Source organism: Myxine glutinosa, unplaced genomic scaffold (assembly GCF_964187855.1).
Source record: "Myxine glutinosa unplaced genomic scaffold, kmMyxGlut1.1 SCAFFOLD_1075, whole genome shotgun sequence".
In the NCBI taxonomy this organism is placed as follows: Eukaryota; Metazoa; Chordata; class Myxini; order Myxiniformes; family Myxinidae; genus Myxine; species Myxine glutinosa.
In genome coordinates, this window is record NW_027617170.1 from 120,001 (window position 1) to 140,514 (window position 20,514).

The 20,514-nt window shown below is 44.7% G+C and overlaps 1 protein-coding gene across 1 annotated transcript in view; it reads left to right on the forward strand.

Annotated features, from left to right (window-relative positions):
* The window catches only part of LOC137436125 (protein mono-ADP-ribosyltransferase PARP8-like), a gene marked incomplete at its 5' end in the record, with an annotated part of 97,253 nt that extends 89,124 nt beyond the window's left edge, over positions 1 to 8,129 (forward strand). Inside the window, 4 exons of the mRNA XM_078769077.1 lie at positions 6,468 to 6,540; positions 7,585 to 7,652; positions 7,797 to 7,857; positions 7,959 to 8,129. Coding sequence (XP_078625203.1) covers positions 6,468 to 6,540; positions 7,585 to 7,652; positions 7,797 to 7,857; positions 7,959 to 8,047 — 291 coding nt within the window. The remainder of the gene's footprint in view (positions 1 to 6,467; positions 6,541 to 7,584; positions 7,653 to 7,796; positions 7,858 to 7,958) is intronic.
* Positions 8,130 to 20,514: the final 12,385 nt, after the last annotated feature.

Below are 20,514 nucleotides of genomic sequence, written 5' to 3' on the forward strand. Positions count from 1 at the left end.
GTGGATGAGGAAGACATTCAAAATGCAGCTCCTCAATTGTTGCAGCTGTAGCGTGGGCAGTATAGGGCCGAGCATTGTCGTGCTGCAGCAAAACACCGGTAGTGAGTCGTGCACGACGTTTTGATCTGATTGCTGGTTTCAGATGATTTTTAAGGAGGTTGCAGTATAGACCGGGAGCCCAGGGAGGTCAGCCAAGCTGAAAAGGTAACCAATTTTATGTGCACCACAATGCTCCATGTGTATCCCTATGTAAGGAAATGGACGTCTGCCAGGCACACCCTGGTGGGTGTGGTCAGGAGGGCCATGAGAAAGGTACCCCAAAATTGAGCTAGGTCAGCTCATCACCTAACCACTTGAAACCCATGACAAAATGTTCAGTGTAACCCCAAGGATCAGGAATAACCACTGCCAGACATTTTCAGTGGTGTGGTGTGCCCGCCAGACTAAAATAACTGGTACCCCAAAATTGATCTCGGTCAGCTCATGAGATAAAACCCAATGAAACCTATTGCAAAATGTTCAGCATAACCCTGTGTATCATGAATGACCACTGCCAGACGTTTTCATTGGTGGGGAACCCCCGACAGACGTCCCCAATCCTCCCCCACCCCCTCCCAAATCGAGCTATATCAGCTTCTTGAAAAACATAGGTATTGTATGGCATTACTTGATGAATGCTTGCTCTCAAATGTTGTGTTTGTGCGCTTCCTCCTCTTCTCTCCCCATCTTGTCTACCGCTCCCCTTTTTATATACTTTGTTTGCTTGTTTGTTTGATTTGTTTGTTTGTTAAATGTTAGCTCTTTCACGAGCCTCGATTCTGTATACAAAAAAAAGAAAAAGAAAAAAAAGAACGCTGAAGAAAAAGCTCTTTGAGTAACTGCACGAAAGGTTCCGAAAATGTTTTTTTTTTTTTTTTAATCACTTTTTTTTTGTATACAAGGTCGAGGCTCTTGGAAGAGCTAACATTAATCACAAAAAGACAAACTGACACATAAAACATATGCTCCCATGATAAAGGGAGCGGGAGAACAAGATAGAGAGAGAGAGGGAAGCACACAAGTACAACATTTGCTTTTTTTTTTTTCTTTTTTTTTTGTATACTGAATCGAGGCTCGTGAAAGAGCTAACATTTACTGCACAAACAAATCAACCAGACAAACAAAATATATAAAAAGAGGGAGCGGAAATCAAGATGGGGAGAGAAGAGGAAGCACACAAACACAACATTTGAGAGCAGGGAGATGTGTGGAAGGGAGAGGGCTTGGGGGGAGGAGGCGTGGGAAGGGGGGGGGGGGGAGGGAGAAGTATAAAACACAAGGACACCAACGACTTCCAGGACAGAAGTTGGTATTTCAAAAAAGTGGAATTGGGGTGAAATTAGTGGGGGTAGAAAAGATCAAGGTTTTGGATGGGGAAGATAAGAGATGGTGGTGAACAGCTGTTTTAAAGACCAGGAGGGTGGAGTGGGATTGAAGAGAGTGAGGGAGTTTGTTCCAGAGGCGGGAGAAAAGAGGAATGAAGGAGTGAAGGTGAGCAGAGAGTCTTGATTTTGGCAGTTTGACCATAAGAGGGTTGCAGGCAGATCTTGTGCGACCTGTAGGAATATTTGCTGGACAGAGCCCAGAGAGAGCTGGGGGGGGGGGGGGCAAAGCCAGAGAGGAGTCGGTAGAAGACGGAAAGACCACCAACCTGCCTGCGGTGAGTGAGTGAGAGGCCCTTGGAGTTAGCTTCATCACGGGAGATTCCAATGATTCTGAATGCTTTGGTTTCAACAGCGTGAAGACGAGCTAGGTGTGAGGCAGGAGCACCAGCGCAGAGGGGAGAGCAGTACTCCATTGAGCTGCGGATGAAAGCCTTGTATGTGGTGAGGAGCTCATGTGTGCCAAGGAAGGACTTCGCACGACGGAGGATGCCCAGTCGGCGACTGGCTTTGGAGGCCAGCTTGGAAATGTGGTTTTCCCAGGAAAGGTCATGGCAGATAGTGAGACCCAAAAGCTTGAGTGACAGAACTTCTTGGAGAGGATTATTCAGAAAGTGGATGGGAGGGATGTCCAGTCAGTCTTTTCGGAGAGGCATCGTAAGAGTGTGAGATTTGTAAGGATTGAAAGACATGTTCCACTTGTTTGCCCAGTCTGTGATTTTGTCCAGGTCTGCAGAGAGTGAGGAGGCTGCAGATTGTCGATCTGAGGGATGAAGAATGGAGGGACAGAGAGTAGAGTCATCAGCAAAGAGATACAGAGGATTTTCAAGAGAGTCAGAGAGATCATTGATGAAGACCAGAAAAAGCACAGGGCCCAGAACACTGCCTTGTGGAACTCCAGCCTGAACAGGAAGAGGAGATGAGAGAAACCCATTCAGGGCCACACGTTCACTACGACTAGAGAGGAGGTCCGCCAGCCATGCGTGGAGATTTCCATGGATACCAAAAGAGGAGAGTTTGGTGAGCAGAGCGGGGTGCCAGACCGTATCGAAGGCACGTGATATGTCAAGGGAGACTGCTCTAATTTCCTGTTTGGCATTGAGGACCTCCATCCATTGTTGAGAAAGCAGAAGCAGCATGTCCAGAGTAGAGTGTCCAGGTCTGAAACCAAATTGATGATCAGAGATCAAGCCATTGGAGAAGAGGAAAGATTTCATATCTGAAGCAATGATGGATTCCATGACTTTGCTGATAATTGGGAGAAGGCTGATTGGTCTGTAGTTGCTGGGATCTGTTTTTGCACCTTTTTGTGCAAAGCGGTGATGTTGGCAGATTTCCAAGCAGATGGAAGATGACCTTGAGCAAAAGAGAGGGTGAAGAGAACAGAGAGAGGGGGTGAAAGAGCGGAAGAACAGGATTTTAGGACCCGTGGGCTGATGCCATCAGGTCCAGTTGCAGAATCCGAGTCGAGGGTTGACAGAAATTTTTCCACCTTGTCAGGAGGAAAGGACACAGAGTCCACGAGCAGCTGGGTACGACTGGGTACGGTGGGTACAGAGAGGGATGGGTTTGGGACACAAGATTTAGAGGCAAACACAGAGTTGAGGTCAAATCTGTTTTCACGTGCGGAGTCAGCCATGTGGCCATTTGAGGTGAGGGAGGGGATGGAGGGGGAACAAACACCAGAAACAGATTTGACCAGACGCCACCAGGATTTGGAAGAGGGAGACAGATAAGAGAGTTCGGTCCTGAGAACGGAGAGATGTTGTTTCCTGGCTCTCCTGAGGGTGGACACACACTTGTTTCGGGCTTTGTGAAAGGAAATGAGATTTCCTTCCATTGGATTTGCTTTCCAGGAGACGAAAGCAAGTTGTTTCTGGGCACTAGCCTCACCACAAGATTCCGTGTACCATGGACGGGAGGAAGGGTATGACAACAGAAAACGAGATGGGATAAATCTGTGCATGAGAGAGAGCAGTTTGCTTTGGAAGAATTCCCAGGAAGAATTTATGTCAGAGGCGGTAGAGATGGGAGACCAGTCCAGATGATTGATGGCTGCTTGAAGACCGTGCCAGTTGGCCTGAGTGAAATGCCAGACTCGTCGACGCTGAGGAGGCTCTCTGAGAATGGTCAGAGAGATGTCCACTTTAACAAGCACATGATCAGAAGAGCCGATTGGAGCAGAAGAAGAGCAGCAGACATTTTCAGGGAAGTTAGTCATAACCAAGTCCAGAAGAGAAGATGCTCCGTTGACTGAAATCCGGGTCGGGAAATTGACAGATTGTGTCAGTCCCAGTGAGTCACAGAAGTCCTTTGCTGAAGAGCCATGGCTGGTGAGAGAGGTACCCACACCCAGCCAACTGGCATGGTGACAGTTGAAATCACCACATATGAGGAAGAGAGAGTTGGGATGGGTAGATAGAAGTTGGTCCATATTCTCAGACAGCGAGATGTAGATGGAGTCATCACTGTTTGGTGGACGGTACAACACACATATGAACAAAAGGTGGGAGCGAAGGGGAAGCCGTAGCCAAAGGTATTCCTGGGGGTGAGGTGGAGAGAGGGCAGTGCAGGGCGAGTGAGGAAGAGAGTTTTTAATAAAGATAGCAACCCCACCTCCAGGACGAGGCTCAGGTCTATCATACCGGAGGAGGGAGTAACCTGGGAGAGATACCAAGGAATCAGAGACATCATGAAGGAGGAAAGTTTCTGTTAAGCAGATCACGTCTGGTTTGTCAGAAGCAACCTGTATGGAGAGATCAGACAAGTTGAGCGCAGGCCCCGGATGTTTGAGGTCCATACTGTTAAGGAAGAGGAAGGGGGAGCATCGGATACAGAACAGGGGGGGGGGGAGCGGAGGTAAGATGTGGAAGAGGAGGAAGAGGTAGGGAGAGCTGTTGAAGGTGTGTCGGAGATTACAGAATAGCTTGGAGAAAGGGAAGAATGGGGCAGACAAAAGGTTTGATGGTGATTGGGAGAGGCGCAGTGAGGTGTTATTTGACGAGGGGGAAGAGCGAGGCAGAAGGTTGAGGGAGATGAAGGTGAAAGTTGGAAGGGGAAGAAGCGGGGAGGACGCTTTGAGGAGGAGGGGTGAGAGGGGAGTCTCGGAGGGGAGGAGCGAGGGAGAGTCTCGGAGGGGAGGGGTGTGGGGGGAGATTTGAAAGGAATGGGTGATTGGGAAGATTTGGACGGGAGGGGCAAGGGGGAAGATTTGAAAGAGATGGGTGATGGGGATGATTTGGAGGGGAGGGGCAAGGGGGTAGATTTAGAGGGGAGGGGTGATGGGATTTTGGGGTGATGGGATTTTGAAAAATGTACGATTAATGGGAAACGAACATTTATTGCAAAATGAGTTTCTTGAGACATTCGAGTCAAAAATGCGTTTGAGGACGCTGGAGGGAGGATGGAGTGCTGGAGAGTTTAGGGAATGAATGAAAGATGCACTATAAGAGATGGAATTTTTTTTTGGAATGAATAGATTTGGTGAGCAAGTCGAAAGCATCCTTTTATAGAAGAAGAAGAAAAAGGTGTTATAGAATATGACAGAATACAGGTCTTCAGGGGTCAGATGAGACATTTTTTAACAACGTGATCACGTGATCACAAACAACGTGGTCGAAGAACGAACGAACAAATAAGAAGGAATAAACGAATAAGAACAGAAGGAAATGTTTTTGTTTTATTTTTTTGTTTTTTTGAGATTTTAAAACAAGGAAGTATGGGATGAAAAGACCGTGAAAAACAGAGACCAGAAAGTAATTGCAGCGCGATCGGAGAACTGCTTCGACAAAAACAAAGCCTCAAGCCAAGGTTGGACACGGTAGCCTAGTACTACACTTAGGCCTCAGAATACGCGATAAGAAAGACCGACGATTCTGTACACAGGTATGAAAAACCAACGCCAAGAATACTATTAAAGACACCCCAATAGGTACGTACACCGAGAGAAAGATACAGTTTCGACAAAAACACAATTGTGAAAAGTTACTTAACTTCGAAAGTGAGCGCGCATGGACAGCTTTGAAGAGACGAGACCTCCAATCTTGCGCATGCGCAGTTCGTTCAACATCGTTCAACATTGCACATGCGCAGTTGAGAGCAGGGACATCGGGGGTGGGAGGGGAGGAGATCTGTGGGAGGGAGAGGGTTTGGGGAGGATTGGGGGGAGGAGGCAACGGAAGGGGAGGGGGGGGGGGGGGGTTGGGAGAGGTTAAAAAACACATGGACACTGGAAAGAAGTCGGTATTTCAAAAAATTGGATTTGGGGTGAAATTAGCGGGGGTAGAAAAGATTAAGGATTTGGATGGGGGAAGATAAGAGATGGTGGTGAACAGCTGTTTTAAAGACCTGGAGGGAGGAGTGGGATTGAAGAGAGTGATGGAGTTTGTTCCAGAGGCAGGAGAAAAGAGGAATGAAAGAGTGAAGGTGAATAGAGAGTCTTGATTTTGGCAGTTTAACCATAAGAGGGTTGCAGGCAGATCTTGTGCGACCTGTAGGAATATTTGGGGGACAGAGTCCAGAGAGAGCTGGAGGAGCAAGGCCGGAGAGGAGTCGATAGAAGACAGAAAGACCACCAACCTGCCTGCGGTGAGTAAGTGAAAGGCCCTCGGAGTTAGCTTCATTGCGGGAGATTCCAATGATTCTGAACGCTTTGGTTTCAACAGCGTGAAGCCCAGCTAGGTGTGAGGCAGGAGCACCGGCCCAGAGGGGAGAGCAGTATTCCATTGAGGTGCAGATGAAAGCCTTGTATGTGGTGAGGAGCTCAGGTGTGCCAAGGAAGGACTTCGCACGATGGAGGATGTCCAGTCGGCGACTGGCTTTGGAGGCCAGATTTGCTTGCATCTAATTCCCGAGTAGTTTGGCCTTGAAAAGGCCTTTTAAGGTATTGCTATCCTGCTGTTTGATGGCATTAATTTGTGGGTGAGAACACATAACAGGTGGACCTCATTAAGTTTGTAATCTCCCACTCACTCGATGCATGCAATAATCTATTGATTCCACCTGTTGTGTTCGTTGTTGTTGATGTTGTCTTTCTTTCTTGTTTAGGTACTTGACGGAGCATCATACGGAAAGGGTATACATACGTCGCCATGTTATAACATCGCCTGTGAATACTCCGGTGAGTCATGGTGTTAAAATTAAATGAAGACATGGCAAATATCCGCTCGTATGTATCGATCACAAACTTGCACAAACCACGCATGCTCTGTTCCCCCTCCACTCTTCGTACTGCAAGTATATTTCCACGCCACTCACTATTTTCTTCTAAATGATCCTTGCCAGTTTGAAATAGATAATATTCGTCATTATCATCCCATGCGATTTATTGCATTGTAATTTTTTATACCTCCTCCCCCAAAGGTGGCCGGAGGCATTATGTTTTCGGTTTGTCCGTCCGTCCGTCCGTCCGTACGGGCTAAACCTCGTGTTTCCCAGCAATCACATGTCAGATTGAGACAATTTTCAGGGTCGGAACGACACCCACGCATAATGTTTTTATGATAATTGTGATGTCATAGGTCACGTGCCATGGCAGCAATCTTGGATTAAACACAAATGATGAAAAACTCAGGAAACCGCTGAATGGAAAAATTTTCAACTTGGCACATTGGCAAGTACTGCTTGTATATAGAAAAACGAACCATGTCTGATGAACACGAAACTTCACAAACGTGATCCCTTACCCATACATATGCAGAGTACATTTTCGATGGCATATGTCATGTGGGTTGGCAGCCATATCAGCTTGAATGCCGAAAAAATAATAATAATAATAAACCTCCGAAACCGCTTCACTGATCGATGTGAAACCCGTCATGTCTGGTAAAAATGGGATACTTCAAGACAGCTGAAGAGATTTAAAACTTATTTATTTTTAGGACAGTGAACGAGGGCATCAACCCATTATCTTGGGCAGGGACTACGCGGAGGCATATACAGTCGCATTGCTCTAGTTTATGAACTGCACTTAATATTTAGATGGTAGAGTACAAAGTTGTCAAAATTATTGTGATGACACATCTGCATAAATGAAGTTCTCTTTTCTTTGTCATTCCAGTAGAAATCGATTCATATTCAACAATATTCTTATTTGCTATTTCAGTTCCCAAGCCATATCAGTTGTGCTTCTTTTGTTCAAATGTTGTGTTTCTTCTTTGTGTAGATATCCCAGTTCGTGATCTTAACGTGAAAACAAAACCCTGCAACGTAATCTTCAGGAATTTTAGAATGGTAAGTTTAAAGTTCAGTTATAAAGTAAGGCTAACCCCGCTCTAGCAGGGAAAATGGCCTTAAAATGCTTGTTGTTGTTGTATAAAGTAAGCCGGGTTTCATTGTGACTAACTAACGTTCCACATTGTTTTCCTTTCACCCCAGTATAAAAACGATCAATTGTTTAGGAAGCGCCATGCAATCAAATGTGTTGCCTTGTGTGAAGGTAATCTACTTTTATCTCATTTTAATTCCTTATTATCCACTTTTTTGTGTGTTCCGAAGCCTTTGTGTGAATTATTAATTTAAACATTCTCTCTCCAACAGTCATCAAGTCACCATCCCTGAAAAAAAAAGAGGACATCTGGGTTATTTCAAATCGTGCCCATATCTGCATCCGTTTTCTCTTTGTGTAAGTGCTGGTCCCCACTCTTTCCCCCCTGTTGTAAAAATCAAGATACAACATCGTCCCAAAAGTAGGTTTCATCGAAATTCGTTCTCGACAGCATCTAGAGAGAAACCAATAAACATTGTATTAATATTACAGGTGCGTACAGGTGGTATAACTATAAATGAGCTTATGATATATATAGCAGAATCGTTACCTTTCCATGGAATGCCCAGCGGAGCTATAGAGTTACATTGCGATGATGGATGTACATCTCCTGTCTGCGCTGAAAGGCAGTCTCTTTTATATAGGAGCCGCGGAGGTGTCACGTAGCGGCAATGAGGAGAATAACATCAGTGTCGTAACTTGGATGACGATTTCATCACATTCTCCCCGCGCTTAGAACTTAACCAGGCGGTAATGAACAGCAGACACATATTGATAAACAGCAGAGGGATACATAGTAATGCAAGAACGAAATACATCGGAAGGATGTTACTGCCAGTCGAACGTCCAGGGGCCATCAATCCCGATGGCAGGGTTACTGCATTTCAACCTGTTAGCCTGGTTAGCAATCAATCCCCAGATATAGATGTATCGAGGAGGAAATCCCAATCAAGAAGATATCGAACCGAGCAAGCAGTGTTCATCCCAGGGAGAAGACGATGAGCCCGTGGGTAGCAGTAGTCTTACAGTGGGGTAGTCGGCACAGTAGCTAGATTAGATAATTTGTACCTTGTCGAACAGTGGGGTAGTCGGCACAGTAGCTAGATTAGATAATTTGTACCTTGCATGTTAGGTCCAGGTCGTCATCGAATAATAGCGAGGTCAGGGGTACTCATCGAGGGAGAGAGAGAATCGATGAAAGCCATTCGGAGCCATAACGAGAGTTACTCGACACCGGCAGAGGCCCCCTTTGAAATCCATTCGCCCATCGCCCTGCTTGAGGGTTGAGGGTTGTAAAACGTGGTTAGCAGGAGCGTCAGGAGCTTGTAGTCCGTACGAGCTGCCGTCAGAGGGCGCTCGTGTCACGCGAGAAGAATCGCAGCCAACTGTACTGTCATGTGCTGAAGCAAGAGCGTGTAGTTCGTACGAGCTGCCGTCCGATGGCGCCCGTGTCACATGCATTGTTTGCCGAGTCAAAGCAGGAGCTTGTCGATTGTATGAGTCGCCTTCGGAGGGTGTTCGGTTTCCAGTCAAGTAAAAACGTGGTTTGAGTTCCGCACATACAGCCCCGGCGAACGGTCGACACTAACCCTGGCTGGGGTGTCGTGCAAAGCGCGCACTGTGGAGCGGTAATTACCCCGGACGGACACGCACGGCACGCGATGTCACGTGTACCCGAACCTAAATTGTTCTTCCGGTATCTTACTTAGAGGTAAAGCTCGGCGGAACGAAGAAGATCGGCTAAACCGGATTCGCCAACCATCCATCCATTCAACGCTTCCATTGAATGGCTCGGATCCAGCCGGATCGCTCCATGCACCGACGCCATGGAGTACCGCAATGCCCCGGATGGATTGTCCATCCATAGATGTCCCGGATGGATTGTCCATCCATAGATGTCCCGGATGGATTGTCCATCCACGGATGTCCTATCGACAAACCCGAGAGAATGTTCTCATCTCACCCCCTCACTCACCGATCCCCCCCCCCCCCCTCCGAGATTGCAGCTGCGCGCCGCATACCGAAGTCGAGCGCCCTTCACAGTCTGCGTCAGAGGGAAATGGAAACAGGCAGCGGTCGGGCGAGGCGTCTCGTGGTGTGGAAACGAGCCAAGAGCTCTGTCCTAGAAATAACAAGCCCAGAGTCAAGGGCGATCAGGCGGGACGGTGCCTCCGTGACTTGCTCAGAAGACGAGGGAGTCGGGCGCCATGCTCAATGTTACCATTTCACGAGGTCACCGAGTTCTCCCAATGAGGTCACGGTGTACTCCCACCATGGTCCTATCGAATAACGGCATGAGTCCTGTGAGTGCTAGACGCCCCGAAGGCCTATGGTCTCAGCGAATACCCGCATGAGTCCCCGTTGAGTGCTAAACGGCGCGGGCGCGCGACCTCGAGGTAGCGCCGCGTTATGACACGCACGCACGTGCTGGGGCGGTCAGGTTGAGTATTTCCGCTTTCTGTGGAGTTTACCAAGGTACATGGAAATTTGAGTAAACGAACCCCGATGATGAGATCGCGTGAAGCACGCAATTGGTGCAGGTACCAAGTGGTACAGCGCAGGTACAGCGCGTGAAGCACGCAATCACGTTAATGACGCCGTAGGGCAAACGCGTGATTAGTCGGTGACGTCATCAATTGGTTCTGGCGCGTGCGGGCGGGTTCGATGGCGATTCGCCCCGTCCTCGGATTCCCCGAGCGGAGTTCCAGCTGAGCGGTATCCCCGCACGGAGTAAAGTGGCGCACTGACACTCTAGTCTCGCGTCCTGTTGAGGGAAACCGAAAGTCGAACTCAGCCTGTCGAACCAGCGCGGCACGCTGAGGTGAGTGGGCGAGCACGCTGGGCAGCGATAATTTGCAAGTCCTGAAGTAGCGTCTCGTTCGATGGCTTTCGGGCCGGGTTTGTCCGGAGTTGATGCGGGGAATAGCGGCAACAGTGCGGTAGTATCTATATCAACGGTATCTAGCGTGATACGACAAAGACCGGTAGGCGGTCATCAGAAACCAATAAGAACAAGTACACATACATTCAAAGTACACCGCCCCATGCCAAATAATTAAATATGCTGCAGCGCGGCATTGCCGGGGCGCCTCCGGCGCCCGGCAATACCGCAGTGCAGCTCATTAAGGCTGCATTGGGAGGGAGAGGTGTACACTAATTGATTGATTAATTGTATAATTAAAATCAATAAAAGATTATCACAAAATATTTTCATAATCAATTGGCTAATCGCATAACTAAACCACTAGTGCTTCATCCGAAGATGTATCTTTTAGAAATTTAATTAAATAAGTCATTTATAAAAAATTAAATAATTAATTGATTACTCAATAAATAATTAATCGATTAATCAATAAATAATTAATAGATGAAATGATTAATCAATAAATCAAAAATATCCTTGATAGCCACATCACTTGGTCACTTATGTCCAAATATTAGCTTCCCAGCTCAAAAGGTGCCTGAGATATTGGCCAAATGAGAAAGAAAATAAATAAATGATTAATAATGAAAATAAATAAATAATAATCATAAAAAAATTAAATTGGTAATCAATTTGGTCAGAGAACACATAAACTACCACTATTTCATCAGAATCTGTAACTTAAAAAAAAATTTTTTTTGGGTCATTAATCGAATAATTAAATAATTAATCGATTAATTGATTAATTAATAAATCAAAAATATCCTTTGCAGCCAAATCACCTGGTCATTGGCATGTCCAAATATCAGCTTCCTAACTCAAAAGGTGCCTGAGTTAATAATGGTCAGAAGAGAAATGAAATTTAATTAATTAAATAAGTACTTAATTAAACGCTAATAATTAAATAACTCCTCAATTAATTGATTATTCAAAAAACAAAAAATACCGTATTTGACAAAGGACTTGCTCACGACTGTGCCGAAATTTCAGCTTCCTAGCTCAAAGGATGGCTGAGATATCGTCCGGACAACCAAGAAAGAAAACAAACAAGTACAAATACATTCAAAGTACACCGCCCCATGCCAAATAATTAAATATGCTGCAGCGCGGCATTGCCGGGGCGCCTCCGGCGCCCGGCAATACCGCAGTGCAGCTCATTAAGGCTGCATTGGGAGGGAGAGGAGTACAATAATTGATTGATTAATTGTGAAATTTAAATATATAAATGATCATAAAATATTTTCATAATCAATTGGCTAATAGCATACCTAAAGCACTAGTGCTTCATCCGAAGATGTATCTTTTAGAAATTTAATTAAATAAGTCATTTATAAAAAATTAAATAATTAATTGATTACTCAATAAATAATTAATCGATTAATCAATAAATACTTAATAGATGAAATGATTAATCAATAAATCAAAAATATCCTTGATAGCCACATCACTTGGTCACTCATGTCCAAATATTAGCTTCCCAGCTCAAAAGGTGCCTGAGATATTGGCCAAATGAGAAAGAAAATAAATAAATGATTAATAATGAAAATAAATAAATAATAATCATAAAAAAATTAAATTATTAATCAATTTGGTCAGAGAACACATAAACTACCACTATTTCATCAGAATCTGTAACTTTAAAAAAAAAATTTTTTTTGTCATTAATCGAATAATTAAATAATTAATCGATTAATTGATTAATTAATAAATCAAAAATATCCTTTGCAGCCAAATCACCTGGTCATTGGCATGTCCAAATATCAGCTTCCTAACTCAAAAGGTGCCTGAGTTAATAATGGTCAGAAGAGAAATGAAATTTAATTAATTAAATAAGTACTTAATTAAACGCTAATAATTAAATAACTCCTCAATTAATTGATTATTCAAAAAACAAAAAATACCGTATTTGACAAAGGACTTGCTCACTACTGTGCCGAAATTTCAGCTTCCTAGCTCAAAGGATGGCTGAGATATCGCCCGGACAACCAAGAAAGAAAACAAACAAACAACCAGAGTGAAAACTGAGTACTCTCTTTCAGCGTGCGTCACTGCCGAGCCCCCTTTGGTGCCCGGCAATGACGATTTGCAATGCCTGGAGATGGCATAGGAAAGGAGCGGTGTACAACAAGAAACCAGAGTGAAAACTGAGTACTCTCTTTCAGCGTGCGTCACTGCCAAGCCCCCTTCGGTGCCCGGCAATGACGATTTGCAATGCCTGGAGGTGGCATAGGAAAGGAGCGGTGTACAACAAGTACAAACAAATACATTCAAAGTACACCGCCCCATGCCAAATAATTAAATATGCTGCAGCGCGGCATTGCCGGGGTGCCTCCGGCGCCCGGCAATACCGCAGTGCAGCTCATTGAGGCTGCATTGGGAGGGAGAGGTGTACACTAATTGATTGATTAATTGTATAATTAAAATCAATAAAAGATTATCACAAAATATTTTCATAATCAATTGGCTAATCGCATAACTAAACCACTAGTGCTTCATCCGAAGATGTATCTTTTAGAAATTTAATTAAATAAGTCATTTATAAAAAATTAAATAATTAATTGATTACTCAATAAATAATTAATCAATTAATCAATAAATAATTCATCGATTAAATGATTAATCAATAAATCAAAAATATCCTTGATAGCCACATCACTTGGTCACTCATGTCCAAATATTAGCTTCCCAGCTCAAAAGGTGCCTGAGATATTGGCCAAATGAGAAAGAAAATAAATAAATGATTAATAATGAAAATAAATAAATAATAATCATAAAAAAATTAAATTATTAATCAATTTGGTCAGAGAACACATAAACTACCACTATTTCATCAGAATCTGTAACTTAAAAAAAAATTTTTTTTTCTCATTAATCAAATAATTAAATAATTAATCGATTAATTGATTAATTAATAAATCAAAAATATCTTTTGCAGCCAAATCACCTGGTCATTGGCATGTCCAAATATCAGCTTCCTAACTCAAAAGGTGCCTGAGTTAATAATGGTCAGAAGAGAAATGAAATTTAATTAATTAAATAAGTACTTAATTAAACGCTAATAATCAAATAACTCCTCAATTAATTGATTATTCAAAAAATAAAAAATACCGTATTTGACAAAGGACTTGCTCACTACTGTGCCGAAATTTCAGCTTCCTAGCTCAAAGGATGGCTGAGATATCGCCCGGACAACCAAGAAAGAAAACAAATAAGTCATTTATAAAAAATTAAATAATTAATTGATTACTCAATAAATAATTAATCGATTAATCAATAAATACTTAATAGATGAAATGATTAATCAATAAATCAAAAATATCCTTGATAGCCACATCACTTGGTCACTCATGTCCAAATATTAGCTTCCCAGCTCAAAAGGTGCCTGAGATATTGGCCAAATGAGAAAGAAAATAAATAAATGATTAATAATGAAAATAAATAAATAACAAGTACACATACATTCAAAGTACACCGCCCCATGCCAAATAATTAAATATGCTGCAGCGCGGCATTGCCGGGGCGCCTCCGGCGCCCGGCAATACCGCAGTGCAGCTCATTGAGGCTGCATTGGGAGGGAGAGGTGTACACTAATTGATTGATTAATTGTATAATTAAAATCAATAAAAGATTATCACAAAATATTTTCATAATCAATTGGCTAATCGCATAACTAAACCACTGGTGCTTCATCCGAAGATGTATCTTTTAGAAATTTAATTAAATAAGTCATTTATAAAAAATTCATTGATTACTCAATAAATAATTAATCGATTAATCAATAAATAATTAATAGATGAAATGATTAATCAATAAATCAAAAATATCCTTGATAGCCACATCACTTGGTCACTCATGTCCAAATATTAGCTTCCCAGCTCAAAAGGTGCCTGAGATATTGGCCAAATGAGAAAGAAAATAAATAAATGATTAATAATGAATATAAATAAATAATAATCATAAAAAAATTAAATTATTAATCAATTTGGTCAGAGAACACATAAACTACCACTATTTCATCAGAATCTGTAACTTAAAAAAAAAAAAAATTTTTTGGCATTAATCGAATAATTAAATAATTAATCGATTAATTGATTAATTAATAAATCAAAAATATCATTTGCAGCCAAATCACCTGGTCATTGGCATGTCCAAATATCAGCTTCCTAACTCAAAAGGTGCCTGAGTTAATGGTCAGAAGAGAAAGGAAATTTAATTAATTAAATAAGAACTTAATTAATCGCTAATAATTAAATAACTCCTTAATTTATTGATTAATCAAAAAAAAAAAATACCGTTTTTGACAAAGGACTTTCTCACTATTGTGCCAAAATTTCAGCTTCCTAGCTCAAAGGATGGCTGAGATATCGCCCGGACAACCAAGAAAGAAAACAAACAAACAAACAAACAAGAAACCAGAGTGAAAACTGAGTACTCTCTTTCAGCGTGCGTCACTGCCGAGCCCCCTTTGGTGCCCGGCAATGACGATTTGCAATGCCTGGAGATGGCATAGGAAAGGAGCGGTGTACAATAATCATAAAAAAATTAAATTATTAATCAATTTGGTCAGAGAACACATAAACTACCACTATTTCATCAGAATCTGTAACTTTAAAAAAAAAAATGTTTTTGTCATTAATCGAATAATTAAATAATTAATCGATTAATTGATTAATTAATAAATCAAAAATATCCTTTGCAGCCAAATCACCTGGTCATTGGCATGTCCAAATATCAGCTTCCTAACTCAAAAGGTGCCTGAGTTAATAATGGTCAGAAGAGAAATGAAATTTAATTAATTAAATAAGTACTTAATTAAACGCTAATAATTAAATAACTCCTCAATTAATTGATTATTCAAAAAACAAAAAATACCGTATTTGATAAAGGACTTGCTCACTACTGTGCCGAAATTTCAGCTTCCTAGCTCAAAGGATGGCTGAGATATCGTCCGGACAACCAAGAAAGAAAACAAACAAACAAACAAGTACACATACATTCAAAGTACACCGCCCCATGCCAAATAATTAAATATGCTGCAGCGCGGCATTGCCGGGGCGCCTCCGGCGCCCGGCAATACCGCAGTGCAGCTCATTGAGGCTGCATTGGGAGGGAGAGGTGTACACTAATTGATTGATTAATTGTATAATTAAAATCAATAAAAGATTATCACAAAATATTTTCATAATCAATTGGCTAATCGCATAACTAAACCACTAGTGCTTCATCCGAAGATGTATCTTTTAGAAATTTAATTAAATAAGTCATTTATAAAAAATTAAATAATTAATTGATTACTCAATAAATAATTAATCGATTAATCATTAAATAATTAATAGATGAAATGATTAATCAATAAATCAAAAATATCCTTGATAGCCACATCGCTTGGTCACTCATGTCCAAATATTAGCTTCCCAGCTCAAAAGGTGCCTGAGATATTGGCCAAATGAGAAAGAAAATAAATAAATGATTAATAATGAAAATAAATAAATAATAATCATAAAAAAATTAAATTATTAATCAATTTGGTCAGAGAACACATAAACTACCACTATTTCATCAGAATCTGTAACTTAAAAAAAAAAATTTTTTTTTGTCATTAATCGAATAATTAAATAATTAATCGATTAATTGATTAATTAATAAATCAAAAATATCCTTTGCAGCCAAATCACCTGGTCATTGGCATGTCCAAATATCAGCTTCCTAACTCAAAAGGTGCCTGAGTTAATAATGGTCAGAAGAGAAATGAAATTTAATTAATTAAATAAGTACTTAATTAAACGCTAATAATTAAATAACTCCTCAATTAATTGATTATTCAAAAAACAAAAAATACCGTATTTGACAAAGGACTTGCTCACTACTGTGCCGAAATTTCAGCTTCCTAGCTCAAAGGATGGCTGAGATATCGCCCGGACAACCAAGAAAGCAAGAAAGCAAGAAAGCAAGAAAGTAAGAAACCAGAGTGAAAACTGAGTACTCCCTTTCAGCGTGCGTCACTGCCGAGCCCCCTTTGGTGCCCGGCAATGACGATTTGCAATGCCTGGAGATGGCATAGGAAAGGAGCGGTGTACAACAAGAAACCAGAGTGAAAACTGAGTACTCTCTTTCAGCGTGCGTCACTGCCGAGCCCCCTTTGGTGCCCGGCAATGACGATTTGCAATGCCTGGAGATGGCATAGGAAAGGAGCGGTGTACAACAAACAAGAAAGAAACCAGAGTGAAAACTGAGTACTCTCTTTCAGCGTGCGTCACTGCCGAGCCCCCTTTGGTGCCCGGCAATGACGATTTGCAATGCCTGGAGATGGCATAGGAAAGGAGCGGTGTACAACAAGAAAACAACCAAGAAAACAAACAAACAAGAAACCAGAGTGAAAACTGAGTACTCTCTTTCAGCGTGCGTCACTGCCGAGCCCCCTTCGGTGCCCAGCAATGACGATTTGCAATGCCTGGAGATGGCATAGGAAAGGAGCGGTGTACAACAAACAACCAGAGTGAAAACTGAGTACTCTCTTTCAGCGTGCGTCACTGCCGAGCCCCCTTTGGTGCCCGGCAATGACGATTTGCAATGCCTGGAGATGGCATAGGAAAGGAGCGGTGTACAACAAGAAACCAGAGTGAAAACTGAGTACTCTCTTTCAGCGTGCGTCACTGCCGAGCCCCCTTCGGTGCCCAGCAATGACGATTTGCAATGCCTGGAGATGGCATAGGAAAGGAGCGGTGTACAATATGGTATATGATCATCTAGCTTGATACGACACATTCACATTCCCCTGTAGTGCCCGAGTGCTGTGTTTAAAGTGTAGTGCCCGTAGGGGGGAGGGGAGGGGGGGAGGGGGGAGGGGAGGGGGGGAGGGGAGGGGGGGAGGGGGGAGTGGAGGGGGGAGGGGTGGGGGGAGTGGAGGGGGGAGTGGTGGGGGGAGGGGTGGGGGGAGGGGTGGGGGAGAGGGGAGGGGGGAGGGGTGAGGGGAGGGGTGAGGGGAGGGGGGGAGGGGTGAGGGGAGGGGGGGGGAGAAGGGTGAGGGGAGGGGGGGAGAAGGTGGGGGGAGGGGGGAGGGGGGTGGGGGGAGGGGGGAGGGGGGGAGAAGGTGGGGGGAGGGGGGAGGGGGGAGGGGGGAGGGGGGGGACACGGCAGAAGTACCCGGCATTGCCGGGCGGGGGAGGGGAGGGGAGGGGAGAGGGGGGAGGGGGGGGAGAAGACGGGGGGAGGGGAGAAGGGTGGGGGAGGGGAGGGGGAGAAGGGTGGGGGAGGGGAGGGGGAGAAGGGTGGGGGAGGGGAGGGGGAGAAGATGGGGGGGAGGGGAGGGGGAGAAGGGTGGGGGAGGGGAGGGGGAGAAGGGTGGGGGAGGGGAGGGGGAGAAGGGTGGGGGAGGGGAGGGGGAGAAGGGTGGGGGAGGGGAGGGGGAGAAGGGTGGGGGAGGGGGAGAAGATGGGGGGAGGGGGAGAAGATGGGGGGAGGGGAGAAGGGTGGGGGAGGGGAGAAGGGTGGGGGAGGGGGGAGGATAGAAGTGTGGGGGAGGGGGGAGGATAGAAGTGTGGGGGAGGGGGGAGGGGGGGACCCGCAGAAGTACCCGGCATTGCCGGGCGGGGGAGGGGGGAGGGAGGGGAGGGAAGGGGAGGGGAGGGGGGAGGGAAGGGGGGGAAGGGAGGGGGGAGGGGGAGGGGAGGGGAGGGGGGGAGAAGATGGGGGGAGGGGAGGGGGAGGGGAGGGGAGGGGGGGAGAAGATGGGGGGAGGGGGGGAGAAGATGGGGGGAGGGGGGGAGAAGATGGGGGAGGGGGGGAGAAGATGGGGGGAGGGGAGGGGGAGAAGGGTGGGGGAGGGGAGGGGGAGAAGGGGGGAGGGGGAAGGGGGAGGGAAGGGGATGGCCAGTCAACAATGACGTTGCAGTTCTCATGGTCGGAGAGCAGCACAACAATCGGACATAGTCCTGCATATTCGCAACAGCACGAAGCGGATTTTGGAGACTCACCGATCCTGTGACGTCCTCCAGTACCGGCGTTGCCGGGCCGGGGAAAGGAGACCCGTACATTCCCAACCCGTACATTCGCCCTCTCGACTCAAGCTCACTCGGACAAAAGCCTTGCACAAATTACACCGTGAAGGCCCAAAGGTCATGTCTATGCCACAAATCACGGGCGCACTGAATTGAAAATATATAGAACGCTCATACTCCGTGAGAAGTGAAGCCGCCGTGTCGCCATCTTGGTCAGCACGACTCGACAACTCGCTTCGCGGATCTCGTTTTGTGCGGCAATCAACTGCTCCAATCGGTTACGGAAGGGTTGTGGAAAGACGTTTCACAGCTGTTTCAAAGACATTTAATTCATATCGCACAAAATCGATACAAAACACGATCGCATAAAAGGTGAAAAAACGTGTGACGGGATGGAACATCACGTGATCGCTCTGAGCGAATCAGTCTGGCGGTGGAATGGAACATCACCTGATCGCTCTGAGCGAATCAGCGAGCTGCTCTGGAACCGGCTGAGATTAGCGGGTACTTCGCTGAAATGCGCTGAGGTAAATATGAATAAAAAATATGGATCTCGTCAAATATGGTCTCGGCCATGATCGTCCCAGGCTCAATGGCTATGTCTATGCCAAATATCAAGTACGTGAGCCTCTCCGTTTAGGAGTCTATCGGTAACATTACACACACACACACACACACAAACTGTGTTTTATCTATCTATAATTCCAGTAATCTCTGTGTGTTTGTATGTGTGTATGTGTGTGTGTATGTTTGTCTGTGACCGCTGTTTCTCGACAACTACCGGTCCGATATACTTGAAACTTGCCAGGTATATTGCTGGGGACCCGAGGATGTGCCTTTTCAAGGTTTGAAATTAATCGGACAAGTAGTTACCGAGCTATGGCGATTTCTTTACCAAACACCGCAAGCCGTTCGCTTTGGACCAAACCATTTCATGTAAATAGAGGGGGGGGGTTCTGTGGTCGTTGCGAATGGACCAAACCATTCATGTAAATAGAGGGGGGGGGGGGGGGTTCTGTGGTCGTTACTGCCACGTGGTTTCAAAGTTTTTTTTTGTTGTTGTTTGCACGCATGTTTTTTTGCACCCACGTACGGCACGCCCTAGGATGTTTACACACACACACCCCTACACAAATTTTTTTTTTTTTTTTTTTTTTTGGCAAGGAACGGGCACCCACGTACGGGCACGTCCTAGCTTATATATAGTACGGGCATGCCCTAGTAGATATAGATTGCAATTAATAATATCAAAATAATGAAGTAGATCATGGACTAGTAATTAGAAAAAAAACAACGATTGTGGTAGAGTAGACCCAGAGTGGTGCACAGCAAAAACACCACGAAGTGCAGCGAGGAAAAAAATAATAATAGCTGCACTACTATTAGTTATAAATAGCTGTACTAACAAACCTCTTCATTAAGTTTAACCGAAGAAGCCATGGAGGCTGCAACATTGACCGTCTCCCTGACATCCAGCCCACAACTCCGGCGATATCCATGGTGTTAGTGCAGAAAAACATGGAGAAGTGCCGTGCACACACAGCAGAGAACACCAAGGTCCACACGCAGCCCAATCAGTGGGCAGAGGGGCGCAGGAATGTGCAGGTGGTGGGCCTGATGGCGAGCAGATCGAGTCATGACCAAAGGGAGGGAAACCATGGCAGGAACGAACGGGCTGTGCCAATCTGTGATGTCATGGCAGGCCACAAACGTCACCGACAAAACCAAGGAGAGATGCATGCAACGCAGAGCCAGGTGTGCAACACAGAGCAAGGTGTGCAACGCAGAGCAAGGTGTGCAACGCAGAGCCAGGTGTGCAACGCAGAGTCAGGTGTGCAACGCAGAGTCAGGTGTGCAACGCACAGCCAGGTGTGCAACGCAGAGCCAGGTGTGCAACGCAGAGCCAGG